Raw genomic sequence first — 18,875 nt, 5'->3', positions numbered from 1 at the left:
TAATGGCAGAAATGAGGGCTGCAAAGTGATCAGTGGCTCAGATTGTTTTTTTTGTTGTTCTTCTTTTAAGGTCACATGTTAAAAACAGAGATGCACTGAATGGATATTAATATCACAATCGGCTCCGATATTTAAGAAAATTATAGATATTGGTAAAAATGGTCCAAGGGGGCAAATGGGGAGGCGTATTTGGTCTATTTCTATAATATATTTATGTTAAAAGTAAAAAAAAATCCATAGATCAGCACAAGAGCTTCCTGCTTTTTTGGAATGTGGGTTTAGATGAATACATTTTGGATTAGTTTTTAACTTATTAAAAGCAATTAACATATTAAAAGCAATTCTGATTCTGAAAACAGTCAATTTGAACCCCTACAGTTTATTTTCTGACTTTATACTAGTTTCAATTAGCCTTTTTGGGACATACATGCACACATTCATGTAAAGATCAACCAATGTATTTTTATTTTATTTTTTTTTTGCCGATACCAATTATTTTGATATCAGTCTGTACTATTCGAATATATTGCTGAAATGTTTAGGCCGATTCTTTCAGCCAATATTGCTTTTTCTTTCTTCATTTAGATTTAAAAAAAAGTGCAGTAACAGATAATGTTATAGAAGCCTTCATTTAAACAAAAATAAACATTAACAAATCAAACAAAACATTACAAATGGAAAGATAATGGAGGGAAGACAAAGTATGATCTTCCCTTTTAAGGCATGTGTACTATTACAAAAATTATTGGGCAAACACATGTGGGTGTCGCTCAATACGATAATATTTGAAAAAAAAAAAACTTTATTGACTTAACTCTACATTAATATATATATTCGTACATCTTTGCAGAGGAGGGTTTATGACAGCATCCTAAAAAATCAACAGTAATGATGATCGAATTAAATCAAGCAGAGCTTTGGTATATGCAGGTATTATATCAGGATCTGCTTATGCTCAAATTTTAGTATCAGAGTCAGATCACTATTTAAAAATGTGAATTGATGCATCCCTAGTTAGAAATGCACTTTCCTGTTGATTTCAGAACAGAAGGACGAGGCCTGCAGTTCTGATCACATTCTGTACCTTTCTGTGGCTTGTCTAATTATTAACTGATCCTAGATCTCCCGGCATCAGCCAATCAGTTCCTTTCTATGACTTCTATGGACCAATGGTTGATTCCAATGTTAGATTCATATATAAATAATAATTACATCTCTCTGTGCAGTTTCTCAGTGCTGGTTCCTCATCTTTTCCTGGCTCCCCATGTGAGTTTTCCCATAAAATTTTCTGGATTTTGGTTCCATGTATTTGCATCTTGGTTTTTGGATTTTTGGCCTAGGTTATTTAATTAAATCTTCAAGAACTCACCTGTGCCTCCTTGCCTCTGCATATTTCGTCAAAACTCAATCAAACCCTGACTACGACCTGGTTGAATATCCGGTGCATGTGCAAATGAGCTGCTGCCACAGATCGTGCTTCCAGTAAAGACTGGATGGGGAACCAGCAATAGCTCTTCCACCAAAACAGGCAAGGCCACCAATAAGGGACTTGATAGTTGGTAAGTGTTTCTACTTTTTTTTTACTGTATAGGAGACTGGTAAGCCATGTAGCACCAGCAAAATGTGTAAACTGCCAATTTATCTAACGCTGTGACCACTGAAAATACACATAAAGCTGCTGTCACACTTAAATGAGCAGATTTGGCTCCTTTCCCATTTGGCAAAAAGCAAGGTGTGACCCCCCACTGGCAAAGTGTGTGGCCCCTGTCAGGCTGGGTTAGCATTAATGATGTCATAGAAATCAGGAAAGTGAACAATGAAGAGGTATATAGAATGGATCCAGCACATAGTACGTCAGTGTGCTTTATTGTTTGGCTCATGTGTTCGCCCCAGTCCCTCTTACCAAATCTGCACCATGCTTATGGGATGCATGCAGAGATAGACTGCAGAAAGCTTCTTGAAGGTGATTTCAACCTGCGTTGCTTGCCGCGTCGTTTGATGCAGTTCGCAGAGGGTCAGTTAGCTGTTTCCTCTGCCACTTAATGCTAATTTTTCAGGTGTTTAAACAGAATTTTTGGCCAGTAGGAAAGGGGTATAAGTCAAACACTTGTGTGTACCCTCCGGGAAATAAAAGGGTTACAAAAATGGCTCTATTTTTTTTTTTTTTTCAGAAAACCATTTAAAATTAAAAGACAATTTCAAAAGATTTGTCTATATTAAACACTGGGTTCATTGTTTTGTATTTCCCTGAAGCACTGTTAAAACAAAGGAAGTGCATTTATCAATTGGTGTACTTTAAGGTCAAAAAAGCTCTAAAACACATATTATTGAAGTGAAAGAGAAAGAGATAAGGAGACAGTCTCCATCTTTAGCATTGGTTCATTGTGTTTGGCCTTTTCGCAGGAGTTTGTGATACATGGATGTGTATATAAAAACATAGCATTGAAACTCATTGACTCCAAGCTTTAGGAGGAAATGTCAGTGCTGCTTGTAGAACATTATTGTGTCATTTTTACCTCCAGGAAGAAGCGGGGGCTCTCAGGCATAAAAGTGAGAGCTACTACTGCAGAGACGCAAGGCAGTGCACAGACCACCACAAACACTCTCCAGCTGTGGAACTGGTAGGCTGATCCCATGCTGAAACTCCACCCTGCATACAGAGGCAGTGATATGGAAAGCCATGAATGTCCTTCTCAGAATAAAACTGTAAATGCAAAAAGAATACTAAAACAATGTTGTGCCATTTGTTTCCTTTTCTTTCACATTTCTACAAATATGAATATACATTTTAAACATATATAGTGCCTTAAGGTATTCAGCCCCCTTAAATTTTTCAACCTTTTGCCACATTTCAGGCTTCATAAAGATCAGGGGCGTGCACACATAGACACTAGGTGGTGCTAAAGCACTAGGAAGTTTGCCCTTTATCAAAGAAAATGCCCTTTTGAAACTCGTTTTTTTTATTATTATTATTAATATTATTAATATTTTACTGAGGTCGGTTTTGAAATGATCTTTTGAAAACCTGAGCCATTAAAAACGACTGAAACAATGCCCCGAAATGACCGACCTACTTGCGCACAAACGACCAGCCTCTCTCTCTTCCTTTGTCACGTGAACTCACTTGGTCGCCCGCAGGGCATGCCAGATGCGCAGCATCATAGCAGTTTTCAGATAGCAGGAACGGTCGCTGACAGGCTGCTTCTCCCGTGCCCCATTAGCCAGGTAATATACAGATCAAGCAGAATCATTTTGTTGTGCATTAAAATGTCTCATTCAGCAGCACCAAACACGCATTTTGCCGACTGGTCACCAGATAAACTAGTTGTCTCCTTGTAAGATGCTATTTTACTTTTTATATTTTGTATCCATATTTTTTATCTTAAGTGTATACATTAGTCTATTTTATTGCATGACTTATACCCACAGTTTTTAGATATTTTTATAATTTTATTTACCTATTCCATATTATATGTTTCATGTTGCACGATTGTACCATAAAAAATTCCTAGTTTGTGAACTCCTTCACTAACAATGGCAATAAACCTGATTCTGATTCTGAAAGTTTTACACTGTAGCCCAAGTCAATGACAGATAACGTGAGGACGACCACATAGGCTACAAATAATTTTGGTAGAGTTTGCAATTGCAAATCTACGGAAGAGGATTAGGGCCACTGAAGAAAAAAAATAAGTTAACTGATTTTTAAATTTTATTTCAGTTTAGTATGGGAAAAAAGTCAAAATGCTGACTTTAATCTCAGATTTCTGAATTTTTTCTCATAATTCTGACTTTTTTCTCATAATTCTGACTTTTTTCTCATAATTCTGACTTTTTGCTGAGAATTCTGACTTTTTGCTCAGTATTCTGACTTTAATCTCAGAATTCTGACAATAAAAAAGTCAGAATTCTATCCTCTTCTGTACAAATCTATGTGTTAAGACAAACGTTTTCTGTTGTATAGGTTTTGTTAGGCAACATAAATTAACACATTTTGGTCTCTTTATTTTCTTAATTGTATATTGATTTAGTAATTGCAGCACAATAATCATATTGAAAAATCTTAAAAGCTGTTCACATTTTATTTTTAAGTGGTTTGTGCAGCAGGTTTTAAAATAGCTATTATTTTGTAGGCTACCATAAGTCATATCCATGTGACAAGACTTCCAGTCATGTTGCCCTAATAGCCCATTATTTAAACTAATGTGGCATATTTGTTAAAGCTATTATTATTATTATTATTATTATCATTATTATCATTATTATTGTCATGGTGGTTATTATTAATATATTGTAGCCAGTCACAGCAGGGAAGCTCTATACCATCAACATCTACCAGGACAGGAGATGAGGAAGAGTTCAGGGAAGACACAGAGACAGAAAAAGACCAGGATGAGGGAGAACAGGGAGATGAGCCAGATGAAAGAAGTATGCTTTAGTCTGTTCTGTTGGTGATGTGACTTTTTTCCATTGAAAACTCACGTTTAGAGAATGTTACTAATAAAAGTCAAATTTCATTCAACATGCGTTTATTTTTTTTATAATTAAGTGTTACACGTGCGCTAAAAAGTGCCCCCCCCCCCCCCCCCCTCCTGAGCACCTGCCCCCCAAAATGTCTGTGCACGCCTCTGATAAAGATATATATATATATTTATTTATTTTGTGAAGAATCAACCAGCAGGACACAACCATGAAGTGGAACTAAATTTATTGGATATTCTAAACTTTTTTAAACAATAAAAAATCTGAAAAATGAGGCATGCAAAATTATTTGCTTTTAGTGCAGCAAACTCTCTCCAGAGGTTCTGTGAGGATCTGCAAAATATCCTGTTGTCATGATCTGCCCTGATAGCTCACCTAAATCACTCATGCCTTTCACCTGCTTAACTCTCTCTAGCTCCCAATTATCACTAATCTAATCCACCTGCAGGTTTCCCTTATATTAGGCTCAGTTCCAGCTATCATGGCTGATCATTGTTTGTTTGTTCCCTGTTTGATTTCTGTTTTTCCGGTCAGTCAGTTTTGTTAATTTTAGTTAGTTCCAGGGTTATTGTCCCTTTTCCAGTCAGGAGTTTATTCTTAAGCCAGTGACCTCAGGCGAGTTATTTCCCTAACCAGTGGTGAGAGTGTTTCAGCATTTACCTAGTGATTCTGTCTTCCTGATTCCGTTCCCTCTCATCCATTGGCCCTGTCTGGTCTACTAGTCTCAACGTCTGTTAGACTCCTGCTGGATTTTGCCCCCAAGGTTTCTGTCTGAGCTGGATGCTCGACACACGGGACGCTGAACCTGCCTTTGCGCTCTGATTAAATCCTGGATCTGTCTGTTCCTGAGTGGGCTGTTCTGTTAAAACCAGAATCAGTAATAGGTTGCGGCCCGCACCTGCAGTTGCTGTGGTCGCAGTTCCACAGCGGTGCGCTTCTGTTCACTTTGTTTTTGTTTTAATAAATGTTTTGAACTTTCCTACTGGCTGTCTCACCTTAAAAACAGGTTTCATAAAACTCCCGTTTTATGAAACCTGTGTTGACCTAAATGGCTGCTGATAAATAGAATTGTGTCTCTGTCTAAATGCACCTGCTCTGTGATCGTCTCAAAGGTCTGTTTAAAGTGCAGAGAGCATCATGAAGATCAAGGAACACATCAACCAAAACTTTAGACCACTTTTAGCAGGTAAATAATTTATTATAGACCCCTGATACTAAGATGTTGCTGTGCTGTCTGTACAAACATGCGGTTGTCCTACTGGACAACATATTCTGTGCTGTTTCAGAAATGAGTGCCACAATTACTAATATTCTATTTTAAATTAATAATAATAAATAAGTGATAACAAGCAATTCATTCTTTTTTAAATGTATAGTAAAAGGCAACACAATCAAATTTATTACTTTATTTCTGCCTCGAAATAACGAGTAAGGTTGAGTCGTTGTTTAAGTGCAGATAATTAAACAGCAGTTTGAAAAGAAGCAGCTGGTCCAACTTGCCTTATAGCAGCAAAGAACAAGAATTAGAAATTAGTCCAGAACTGAACCCGGTTTTGCAGACACTGACTCAAGGGATGCAGTTTCATCTGCTTCTTCCACTAATCCCAAAACATATTAGTTTCTAAGCAGACCCACTTTTTCATTATAAAAAAAGAGATGCTAAATGTTACTGTAGATGATTTCGTCCAACTAGTACCTTCTATAGAGATTTATTGATGCTGCTCTTTGTTTAAAGACAAAAACACAGCAGGCTCTTATTTTCTAGCATTTAATGAGTGTGTACTTGGTGCTCTTGCTGATAAAAATCCAGCCTGTTATTCAAGAAACAAACTTTAGGAGTAAAAAGAAGAAAGTAGTGGTGTAGTTGTTTGTTTCAGAAAGCTGACGGCTCCATTCTCTAAAAGGTCTAAAAATGCCGCATCCTTCGCCTCTCCACTCATTCTGTTCTCGCTGCATCATTAACAGCTGATCATACAATCCATCCATCATCATCAAAACATCAGCAAAGGTTATTCCTATTGAAAACAATGCGCTGTATTATAGCAAAGCCTAAAACAAAATGTTCTCATTCTGGAATAAATGCAAATATGTGAATATATATATAAAAAAAAAAAAAAACATTTTCTAAGCTATCAGGTTCTACGCTTTGTTTTCTTCCTCATCAACATATGAAAAAATGCATCAATATATAAGCTGTTTTATTCAAATTCATCAAAATCATCACTTTTCTTTAAATCTAAAACCTTCATCCATGTAAAAGCGCTTTATTTTAACCTTTATTTAAAAGAAAACCTTCGCCATAATGTCTATCCTTAAAGGGAATTTTATATGAGCTCATTTAAAGGTTCGCCTTAAAGCTGAGAGCACGCCAAGACCTACAGAGAAGAAGTACCTTTTGAAGAGACCTACAAAGGAACCAGACATGGGGAGAGTGGGTCGAAGGACACATCAGTTTTTGTGCTTACTTTAAAAAAAAATTATTCTAAATTTAATCCGCCTGCACAGACCCAAAATAGCTGAAGCAGAGAAATATGCCAATAATCTAGCTGAAATATATCACTGTAAATGCGTGGCCTGTACGGCTGCTGTAGCTTGTACGAGTACAAACCTCATTAGGGGAATTATAGCTATAATGGACTGCAGGGGATGGCTGACTGATTCGGAAACTCAGCAAGATTTATGTCCCGACTGTACAGGAAGTGAGCGCAGCTAAAACACAGTTGGAACGCACGCACAAACACATACACACTGTCCTTGGCCATTGTTCATGTTGTGAGGTTAATGTAAAATCAGGACACCGTTCATAAGAGGAGAGGCAGACGAACCAACCTTTAACACACCGGCTATGTTCTGATTATGGAAATTTGTTTCCTGTGATCATCCCTAAAAAAAAAAAGACAAAATGCTCCTCTTTCTCTCTCTCTTCCTCCCTCTCTCCTACATGCTCTCACACTATTTGGCCTTTGTCCACCAGTCAATGCAGAGAGCACTGCGGCGGAACCTATTACCCACACGTCACTGCATCTTGGAGGGAAAAAAAGTGTTAAAACACTGCCGTCTGATCAATTGACCTCCATCAGGAGCCACTGCAGGCATCCTCGCAATGGCTCGTTCAAATGAAGTCGGGTGGCTTTTAAATGAAGCTCATATGTTCGGTTAAATGGCCAAAACAAACATTTCATCCTTCTGTCCATCTCTGCCTCTGCAAGCGTTATACACTTTCTCAGCCAAAACCCCAGGTAATATGGCTAACATTTTTTTCTTTGGTTCTAGTGCTCATAAGAGCTTTGAAAAAATTAAAGGTGAAGCAGATGCTTAACAGTTGGATCTGGTCAAAGAATATAAGTAGAACACCCTACTGAAGCACAGGGGCTTAGATCTACTGATATTGGATATCAACATGGGGGGACAGAGGCTGAGGAGGTTGGGGTTCCTCCTGTAACTGTTGGGTTGACAGTTTGACCTCTACTCTGTCCGCCTCAGTTGTTAACCAACATGGGCCTGAATGGGTGAATGACTGAATTTAGTGCAAAGTGCTTTAAAAACGCTATATAAATCCAGGGTATATAACATTAAAATACCAAAAATATCAAGTACACAGCTTTATATTTCTATAAAATGCACTTCATACTCTTCTTTTATGTCTAAATAGAGGGGTGAAAGTAGTTTAAATACTTGCTGGCACTAAAAAAAATGCATTGGCTGATATTGTTTTCTTAAAACCTGAATTCAATTCAATTCAGTTTATTCATAAAGCGCCCCTTCACTACACGTCATCTCAAGGCACTTTACAGTTCACCAGATCATGCAGTCAAATTGATTAAAAGTTTCTATCTAAGGAAAACCAGTTGATTGCTTCAACTCATCGACTTAAAGGCAATTCTTCACACTAAGCATGCTTGTAGCGACAGTGGAGAGGAAAAACTCCCTTTTAACCTCTAAACATCCACCTCATTTTGAGTAATCCTCACCTATTTTACATACCCAAATGGAAAAGCAAATAACTTAGGAACTGTATGCCCAAATTACATGTGCAATACATTATTTGAAAGCTAACACCCTGTAGTTTCCAAATATATAAATTGGGTTAGTAGAACACAGACCAACCTGCATCATTTCAAACATGACTCAAAGCTGTTTTTTTATTCTCAGAAATGATAGGTCTTTTTTGAACAGCAGTATTAAATACATTATTTAGAAAAGGCAGGTTTTATTGCATTATATTTGATCTACATCATGTCAACCACAAATGCAGAAGATTTCAGACCTTCTAGCTATAACAGTTCCAGAGCTGTGGGGTATGGAACTTTTGATGTCAGCTTGGAGCTGCGCACAATGGCTCCACCTGCTGGTAAAAAATTTTACCGTTGGAATGTTATGCATGCCGAATTATTACCCCCACTTTAGGTTTTAAAGCTACAGTGTGTAACTTTTAGCGACATCTAGCGGTCAGACTGCAGACTGCAGCAACATGAACATCTCCCCCCCACCGCTTCTCCCCCCCAACAGTACGGCAAGCGTTACGGGACAAAATGTCTTCCACGACGTCCGCATCACCTACCTTCTCAAGTGATGAGGTTTGTTTACATAGATCATTTTACAGATAGTATTTCATTAGTCTGTGTAGGGTATAGATTTCATGTAGACTTTAGATAATAAATATACTTGTTATTTTTTCTACATCGTTGTGACGTTTTGGCGATCTAGCAATCGCTAGTTTTTTGGCTCTGCACTGCCGTAGCGCAAAGATGTCTGCCTCCATGGCTGTGAGACCCGCTCCTATGTAATTATAAATAACGAATTCTAAGGCAACGCAAATATTAAGGTTAAGAGGCTGAGCCCGTAGATGATGATAAATAACATAGTTATGTATAATATATTACATTTCTGACTGTATATCCCTGTAATTATTACACACTGTAGCTTTAAGAGTTTAACAGGAAGGAACCTCCAGTAGAACCAGGTTCAGTGTGAGTGGCCATCTGCCGAGGTCAACTGGGGTTCAAGGAGACAGAAGCAGGCCTTTTATTGGCCATAACATCAATATCATCATCATCATATAATTCAATTCAATTCAGTTTATTTATATAGCGCCAAATTCACAACACATGTCATCTCAAGGCACTTTACAGTTCAACCAGATCATACAGTCAAATTGATACAAAGTTTTAAATATAAAGGCCCACATTTTCATATCAGTGAAACCCTAACTAAATACTTACATCTGATTCAATTTAAATCTACATTATATTGTGTAAAAGTTCCCATTAAATTCTTACTCCAAGTGCAGTTCTGATTCTGCTTTGACAAGCTGACTTTTCTGACATGGGATGAATTGTGACTCAAATTAAATAGAATTAATCTAGATTGTAAACTCTCCATATTGTTGGAGATGCTTGGCTTGATGGCAGGAAACAGAACCCAGGAGCAAGGAGAACCTGTCACTAACTTTTTTACTCAACGTTTTGTTCTTACTTTTAATGCACCATTGTCTTTGGGGTCTGGAATGGCCAAAAATAAGATTTAAACTCAGAGAGACATTTTCACTTAACAAGGATTATCACTAAAGGTACTTAATCAAAGTATTGTCAATACATTGATAGAGTTACGCTTTCATATAATAGTCCCAGCAGAGTCATCGTCCTATTGGCGAGAATTCAAGAGCAGGTTTCATTACATCCTATCAGCTCAGCCCTACAAACAGTAAAAGATTCCTCTTCATGCATCACTTTCCCTCCATTTCAACTCTCTCTCGCTTTTGTTTTCTCTCTACCTCCCTTCAGTCCTCCGCAGTACACCCTCACCTTTCGATTATCTCTGACAGAGGCAACATAAATCAGACTCAGGCTATAGCTCTCATCCCCCGTCTTCCTCCTAATCTTTTTCTCTGTTCTTTTACCCTGATTTTCACCCCTCCGCACCAGATTGATTTTATTTTGCTCGTTTTGCTCTCATCATCTGACACACATCCAATCTGAAACCGTGCAGTGCGACGCTCAAAGAAATTGAGAGGTTCTTTTTTTTTGCTCTGCTTCAGAAATGACTGTAAAATAAACATAAAAGACATTGATTATGCATTAACAACATCAAAGACTTTCCTCTAACTGAGGATTTCACATTGAATGACAGCTTTGTGCTGTAGAGATTTTTGTTTTATCTAATTTATAGTGAACCATAAGGAATATAGAATGCCTTGAAATAAAAAGGTCTTTTTCACATTTTCTTGTAAAATTGCCAGGGTTTTAAAATGCTTAACAAATGCAAATCAAAAAAGGAAGGTGCGCATTTGGAGTTGGTAGCTTTATGCCGTGGGTCAGCATTTCTTTACAGCGACATAAAAAGGTTGATGGGAAGATGGATGGAGCTAAATACAAAAATGGAAGAAAAGCTGTTAGAGACTGGAGCAGAGGTTTCTGCAGGAAAATGGACCCAAATGTGCAGCCAGGAGGGAGCACTTTTTGGAAATGGATATTTCTTTAAACAGGGTGACGCCATGGTTCGCAGTGCTGCCTTGAAACAAGAAGGTTCTGGGTTTGATTCCTGGCCTGGGCTCTTTCTTCATGTTTGCATGTTCTGCATGTGTGGGTTCTCTCTGGGTACTCCAGATTCCTCCCACAGTCCAAAAACAATACTGTTAGGTTAATTGGCTTCTCTACATTGACCTTAGGTGTGAGTGTCTGCATGCATTATGTGTCTCTATGTGTCTCTGCGTTGACCTGTGATAGCCTGTTGACTTATCCTGGGTGGACCCCGCCTCTCGCCCATAGACTGCCAGAGAGGGCCCCACCACGACCCTGACAAGGACTAAGCAATAGAAAATGGATGGATGGATTTATTTATACAAAATGTTTTGCAAAAAACATTTTTGGAAAAAAAAAAAAAAAAAAAAAAATCAAGGAATAAAACTTTGAAAAATGTGTAAATAAAAAAATCGTTTTGGGTGTATGTTGCTGTGTTCTCAGATTTTATTAATTTTTTTAATAATAATAATTTAAAAAAATTCTTAGACTTTAGCTTTTTGTTCTCTATTAATTTTTTTTCAAATTTATCTTTTCATTTGTCTTTTTTTGACTGAGTCATAAAAATTGCATTCTTTTCACATCTGAGGGGAGGGCCTCTCCTCTGGAATCAGTAGCAAAAAGTTGTTTTAGTGGTCAAGAGTGAGCGTTTGCATTTGGTTGAGGTGAAAAGAATATGATCTGTAAAATGAAAAGAATGCAATTCTTATATATCAATCTTAAAAGGAGAACAAAATGTGAGAAAACAGAAAAGTTACTCTCAAAATGGAAGATTTCCCCATTTCATTTTTAGATTGTATAGCTATTTTATTTTTATTTTTTCTCCATTGTTGCAATAATAACAAAACAAATTTCACTCCACAGAGGTACAGTCATTTAAATAAAATATGATTCCTGTATTAGAATTGCTCAGACAAAGTCATGACCTAAATCTTATAAAAAATCTGAGGACACATAAGCCCAGATATTATTTCACTGACAATTTCCATCCCATCCAAGTGAACTTGAACTACGCTGCAAACTTAGTCTGGTTCTATAAAGCTGAGATACACTACTATAGACTTGCCTCTGTAATTACAAAAGAGGGGAAGTTCTTTTATTTTATCTAATAATGGGCTAGTTTGAAAATGGCCATTATTTCAATGCATCCATCCATCTGTTTTGCGTCACTCTTATCCCAGCTGGGGTCGTGAGGGGTGCTGGTGCCTATCTACTGCTGTCAATGGGAGAGAGGTGGGGTTTACCCTCTGGATAGGTCGCCAGTCTATCCCAGGGCAATAAACAGACAAACAGGAAAAACAACTATTCACGCCTAAGGAGAATTTAGAGAAAGACGGAGTACCCGGGGAGAACCCACACATGCAAAGGGAGAACATGTAAACTCCATGCTGAAGGATCCCGGGCCAGGAATCAAACCTGGAAACTTCTTGCCGAAAGGCAGCCCTGGCATTATTTCCTTAAAATGTTAAACTATGTGCACATTTTTGCTGATTAATATTAATCCCATAAAGAAAACCAATCTTCGCAAGATATGTGAATATTTTTGCAAGGCACTGTACATTGCATTCCTGCTATATAGCTTTTTTCCTGTTGCTGTAGTTGTTGGAGCCTCCACCTACTCAACCACCTGCTATCTGTTTTACCCTGGTGGCTTCCTGATTTTTAAATAATCCCTGCACATGGAATGCATTTGCAATGCCCTGTACATTTTATCAGCTATAGGGTAATATATGGACCTCACACTGACATTACAATCCACTAACCTATTTTTGTGTATTCTTGTCATTGGGAACCTCATTAACATTTCATTGTGTAGTAAATGATTTCTGGATCTAAACACACAGCCTCTCTCATCCAGTATGTAATCATGGCTCTCGCTGTAACTCGAAGCTCTCTTTTGATTCTTAACTAATGCAGTGTTATTTTGCTCTGGGTATTTCACATATTTGCAGATCTATAAAAAGTCAAGCAGAGGTTTTACCTCCCCCCTCACGCATATTTACCCTAATGGATTTTATTACAGTGGAAAAAGTATCTACTAGAGTGGAGTAGAGAGTATCATTTGCTTCAGGCAAGCAGAATAAAGACCCAAGAGGATGCTATACTTAGAGACACCATTACATTATAAACAGATTGATGTTATTTACGGTGGAAGAAAGGATTTGTGTTATATTTGCTGGAGCTTTTTTATTTCTGCAGATGAGTAAGGAGCTCAAAGTAAACACTTGCTCTCAAATGTGTTCAGATGAGATATAAAAGGCCAGGCTTAAGTCTGGCAATCTAATGAAGATTTCCAATGTACAGTAATCAAACTGATATGTAATTTAATTAACGAAAGAACAAAATATTCAGCTGGAGTAACCCTTTAAGTATTATTTAAATTAACTACTTTTGATTCAGCTTAATTAAGTCTCAGTATTATTTTGTTACATCACTTATGTCTTAAAGTACAAATAAATATATACAGTCATGACCAAAAGTATTGAGAATGACACAGATATTATATTTTCACATGATCTGCTGCCCTCTGGCTTTCATTTGTGTATGTCAGATGTTGTCATCACATACAGAAATACAATTGCAATCATATTATGAGTAACAAAAGCTTTTCATGACAGAATGAGTTAATGCAGGGAGTCAATATTTGTAGTGTTGACCCCTCTTCTTCAGGACCTCTGTAATTCTCCCTAGCATGCTCTCAATCAACTTCTGGACAAAATCCTGACTGATAGCAGTCAGTTCTTGCACAATCAATGCTTGCATTTTGTCAGAATTCCTAGGTTTTTGTTTGTCCACCCGTCTTTTGATGATTGACCACAAGTTTTCAATGGGATTAAGATCAGGGGAGTTTCCAGGCCATGGACCCAAAATCTCTATGTTTTGTTCCCTGAGCCAGTTAGATATCACCTTTGCTTCATGGCAAGGTGCTCCATGGTGCTGGAAAAGGCATTGTTCATCACCAAAATGCTCTTGGACAGTTGGGAGAAGTTGCTCTCGGAGGACATTCTAGTACGATTCTTTATTCATGGCTGTGTTTTTAGGTAATAATGTGAGAGAGCCGACTCCTTGGCTGAGAAGCAACCCCACACATGAATGGTTTCAGGATGCTTTACAGCTGGCATGAGACAAGACTGGTGGTAGCGCTCACCTGGTCTTCTCCGAACAAGCTGTTTTCCAGATGTCCCAAACAATCGGAAAGGGAATTCATCAGAGAAAATGACTTTACCCCAGTCCTCAGCAGTCCACTCCCTGTACCTTTTGCAGAATATCAGTCCCTGATGTTTTTCCTGGAGAGAAGTGGCTTCTTTGTTGCCCTCCTTGAGAGCAGGCCTTGCTCCAAGAGTTTCCACCCCACAGTGCATGCAGATGCACTCACACCTGCCTGCTGCCACTCCTGAGCCAGCTCTGCACTGCTGGTAGCCCGACCCCACAGCTGAAACACTTTTAAAAGACGGTCCTGGCGCTTACTGGTCTTTCTTGTGCGCCTTGGAGCCTTTGTGGCAACAATGTAACCTCTCTCCTTGAAGTTCTTGATTATGGAAGCAAATCGTAAAGGAAGAGCAGCTGAGTACCAGGAAGAGCGGCTGCTGACGTCACTCTGCTGCCCCCACCACTCAGAATGCTTTTTTGTTTTCGAGTTGAGGACAGTACTTTGCAGGCAGACCATGAAAATGAAAAAGCAATGTCCGCTGTGTTTTCTCCTTGATTATGGCATAAAATGTGCAGTCTTGGAGAAGCAAATGAAAATGCAAATAGGAGGATTGATTACTCATTTCATTTATGAGTCAAACGATGCAGCCACGTTCTTAAAATGAAAAAGTATTTCTGGAAATGCTTTTTCATTTTCAAATTTTTTATTTCAAATTGAATTTTGGTATGTAATTTGCAGGGGTGCATTTTGAAAAATAAATCTCAAATGTCTTTTTCTTTTTCATTTTAATTTAGTAAAAGGATGAGCGGTATTGAAGAAGAAAACGAGAATGCAAATAGGATGATTGATTACTAATTCCATTTATGAGTCAAACAATGCAGCCACATTCTTAAAATGAAAAAGCATTTCTGAGCATGCTTTTTCATTTTAAATATGGTAACGATTTGCTTCCATACTTGATGATGCGATAAATTGTTGACAGAGGTGCAATCTTTCTAGCTGTGATTCTCTTTCCTGTTGGGCCATTTTTGTGTAGTGCAATGATGACTGCACGTATTTCTTTAGAGATACCCATGGTTCACAGAGGAGAAACAATGATGCCAAGCACCAGCCTCTTTTTAAAGTGTCCAGTGGTGTCATTCTTACTTAATCATAACAGATGGATCTCCAGCCCTGTCCTCATCACCAACCACACCTGTGTTAATAGAGCAATCACTGAAACGATGTTAGCTGGTCCTTTTAAGGCAGGGCTGCAATGACGTTGAAATGTGTTTTGGGGGATAAAGTTCATTTTCTAGGCAAATATTGACTTTGCAATTAATTGCTGTTACGCTGATCACTCTTTATAACATTCTGGAGTATATGCAAATTGCTGTTATAAAAACTCAAGCAGTAGACTTTGTAAATATTCATTCAATCATTCTCAAAACTTTTGGCCATGACTGTAGATATATCTACATATATATATTTTTTCTTCAGGCTTCTAGGTGGCAGCTGCTGATCTACAGACCTCTCTATTTGTTTTGATTAGAAAATTAGTGGAGCACCAATAACCGATTTACCCCACTGTATGCTGTGATAGAGCGCTGACACTCACCATAGTGAGGGATGATGGCCCAGGCCATAGCTGAGGCATAAATTCCTCCGATCATCCAGAACATGCAAAGCCAGCTCAGGTGCTCTCCTCTCTTCTCTCTGGCCAGGACCTCGGCAAAGTAGGAGAATACTATCGGCACCGCCCCACCAATTCTGCAAAGAAGTCCAAGGTTATCAGCAGTGCAACTTCCAGGAGCCAGCATTCATTTGTCTAATTTTGCACACTAAAAGTACATTAAAAAACATTTGAATTGAGTATATCAAACTTAAATAAAAAAAGGACAAAGAAAATAGGAACAAACAAAAGAGAATCAGTAAATTATAGAGAATTTTTACGTGTTCAAAGGAGCAGGTAGATGGACTAAGTTGTTCAACTGTTCTCGAACATCATAATTTCAAACACTTCTTAATTCTAGAGTAGTATGTTAACAAGTCAAACAATAAAAAATTGTTAAATCATAAATTACAGAATAAATTTAATAATTAAATTATTGTAACTATCTCTAGCAGGGGTGATTTACCATTAGGCAAAACTAGGCAGTTCTCTAGGGTTTCATGTTCCTGAGGGCCCCATAAACCTCCTTTTACATGTATGGTTTATACAGCTGGTCCTTATTTGTGCACATTCAGGTATACTTTTGATAAAAATCCTTTCGCTAAAATGCCATCAGAACTCTTATAATATTAAGTGAGTCTCAGCTCCCACCCTTCAGTGTTCACCACATTGGATCAGTCCATTTTCTCTGCATGTTCAGAAAGGTCCAAACAAACAGCAAACCATTTGAAAACAAACAGCGGGAAGAGCAGTGTTGCCAACTCACCGCTTTTGTCGCTATATTTAGCAACTTTTCAAACCCCTCTAGTACTTTTATTTCAAAAAAGCACCTAGTGCCAAATCCAGCAACTTTTTCTGCTACTGGAGACTTTGACAACAACATATTAAAGCACCGAACTCTGCTCTCCAGAGCAAGTAGATTTGTAACCATTCCTTCTGCCCTTCTCTATCTTGTCTGCTGTCATGATTCATGCAGCTAATATTTCATGCAAATGAAAAATGGAGAACAGAGAATCAGATCAAGGCTTGTCTACAGTGAAAAGAAGGAATGAGTTATTTACTTTTGCCGTTGCCTTTTTGGAAATACAGAAAGGAGCAATCAGCTACGTGAGCTTAGTGCTTGGAAAACATCTTTCATTCCTTTTGAGACAAGATGAAAAGTCGGCTGAGTACAAAACATAGAGAGGAAAACAGCAAGAAACAAATCATGTGTCTGTTCTATTAAAATGCTTGTATCTGTATAATGGGTCTATTTTATGTATTGTCTTCTCAATTCAGATGGCCCCCCGCCTGTCTTTGCCTAGGGCCTCAAATTTCCTAAATTTGTCACTGATCTACAGGTGCTGGTCATAAAATTAGAATATCATGAAAAAGTAGATTGATTTCAGTAATTCCATTTAAAAAGTGAAACTTGTATATTATATTCATACATTACATACAAACTCATATATTTCAGATGTTTATTTTGTTTAATTTTGATGATTACAAATGACAACAAATGAAAATCTCAAATTCATCATATCAGAAAATTAGAATATTGTGAAAAGGTTCAAAATTGATGGCCCCTGGTGCCACACTCTAATCAGCTAATTAACTCAAACCACCTGCAAAAGCCTTTAAATGGTCTTTCAGTCTAGTTCTATAGGCTACACAATCATGGGGAAGACTGCTGACTTGACAGTTGTCCAAAAGACGACCATCGACACCTTGCACAAGGAGGGCAAGACACAAAAGGTCATCGCTAAAGAGGCTGGCTGTTCACAGAGCTCAGTGTCCAAGCACATTAATAGAGAGGCGAAGGGAAGGAAAAGATGTGGTCGAAAAAAGTGTACAAGCAAGAGAGATAACCGCACCCTGGAGAGGATTGTGAAACAAAACCCCTTCAAAAATGTGGGGGAGATTCACAAAGAGTGGACTGCAGCTGGAGTGAGTGCTTCAAGAACCACCACACACAGACGTATGAAAGACATGGGTTTCTGCTGTCGCATTCCTTGTGTCAAGCCACTCTTGAACCACAGACAGCGTCAGAAGCGTCTTGCCTGGGCTAAAGAGAAACAGGACTGGACTGCTGGTGAGTGGTCCAAAGTCATGTTCTCTGATGAAAGTAAATTTTGCATTTCCTTTGGAAATCAAGGTCCCAGAGTCTGGAGGAAAAGAAGAGAGGCACTTCATCCACGTTGCTTGAAGTCCAGTGTAAAGTTTCCACAGTCAGTGATGGTTTGGGGTGCCATGTCATCTGCTGGTGTTGGTCCATTGTGTTTTCTGAGGTCCAGGGTCAACGCAGCCACATACCAGGAAGTTTTAGAGCACTTCATGCTTCCTGCAGCTGACCAACTTTTTGGAGATGCAGATTTCATTTTCCAACAGGACTTGGCACCTGCACACAGTGCCAAAGCTACCAGTACCTGGTTGAAGGACCATGGTATCCCTGTTCTTAATTGGCCAGCAAACTCTCCTGACCTTAACCCCATAGAAAATCTATGGGGTATTGTGAAGAAGAAGATGCAATACACCAGACCCAACAATTCAGAAGAGCTAAAAGCCACTATTAGAGCAACCTGGGCTATCATAACACCTGAGCAGTGCCACAGACTGATCGACTCCATGCCACGCCGCATTGCTGCAGTAATACAGGCCAAAGGAGGCCCAACTAAATACTGAGTGCTGTACATGCTCATACTTTTCATGTTCATACTTTTCAGTTGGCCAACATTTCTATAAATCCTTTGTTTTTATTGGTCTTCAGTAATATTCAGTAATATGATGAATTTGAGATTTTCATTTGTTGTCATTTGTAATCATCAAAATTAAACAAAATAAACATCTGAAATATATGAGTTTGTATGTAATGTATGAATATAATATACAAGTTTCACTTTTTAAATGGAATTACTGAAATCAATCTACTTTTTCATGATATTCTAATTTTATGACCAGCACCTGTATATCTCAGCACACAGTGCCAGTGATATTACCAATAATAACCAGTAGCATCAATGACTAGTAAGGATGACAGAAATAAAAGCTGTAATAGCTGAGTCATTTTTGGTTTTGGTTACGTGCTGTGATTACC

At 38.2% G+C, this 18,875-nt stretch overlaps 1 protein-coding gene across 1 annotated transcript in view; it reads right to left on the bottom strand.

Annotated features, from left to right (window-relative positions):
* Window positions 1–18,875, bottom strand: part of LOC119788294 (synaptic vesicle glycoprotein 2C-like) — a 120,547-nt gene that overhangs the window by 18,149 nt on the left and 83,523 nt on the right. The window contains exons 4-5 of the mRNA XM_038292543.1: window positions 15,749–15,900; window positions 2,517–2,650 (exon numbers count right to left, since the gene is read on the bottom strand). Of these exons, the coding sequence (XP_038148471.1) occupies window positions 2,517–2,650; window positions 15,749–15,900 (286 nt within the window). The remainder of the gene's footprint in view (window positions 1–2,516; window positions 2,651–15,748; window positions 15,901–18,875) is intronic.

Source organism: Cyprinodon tularosa, unplaced genomic scaffold, assembly GCF_016077235.1.
Source record: "Cyprinodon tularosa strain WSP-4 unplaced genomic scaffold, ASM1607723v1 ctg313, whole genome shotgun sequence".
NCBI classification, from domain to species: domain Eukaryota; kingdom Metazoa; phylum Chordata; class Actinopteri; order Cyprinodontiformes; family Cyprinodontidae; genus Cyprinodon; species Cyprinodon tularosa.
The sequence above is the reverse complement of the archived record's forward strand: the minus strand, read 5'-3'. Positions and strand labels throughout refer to the sequence as shown.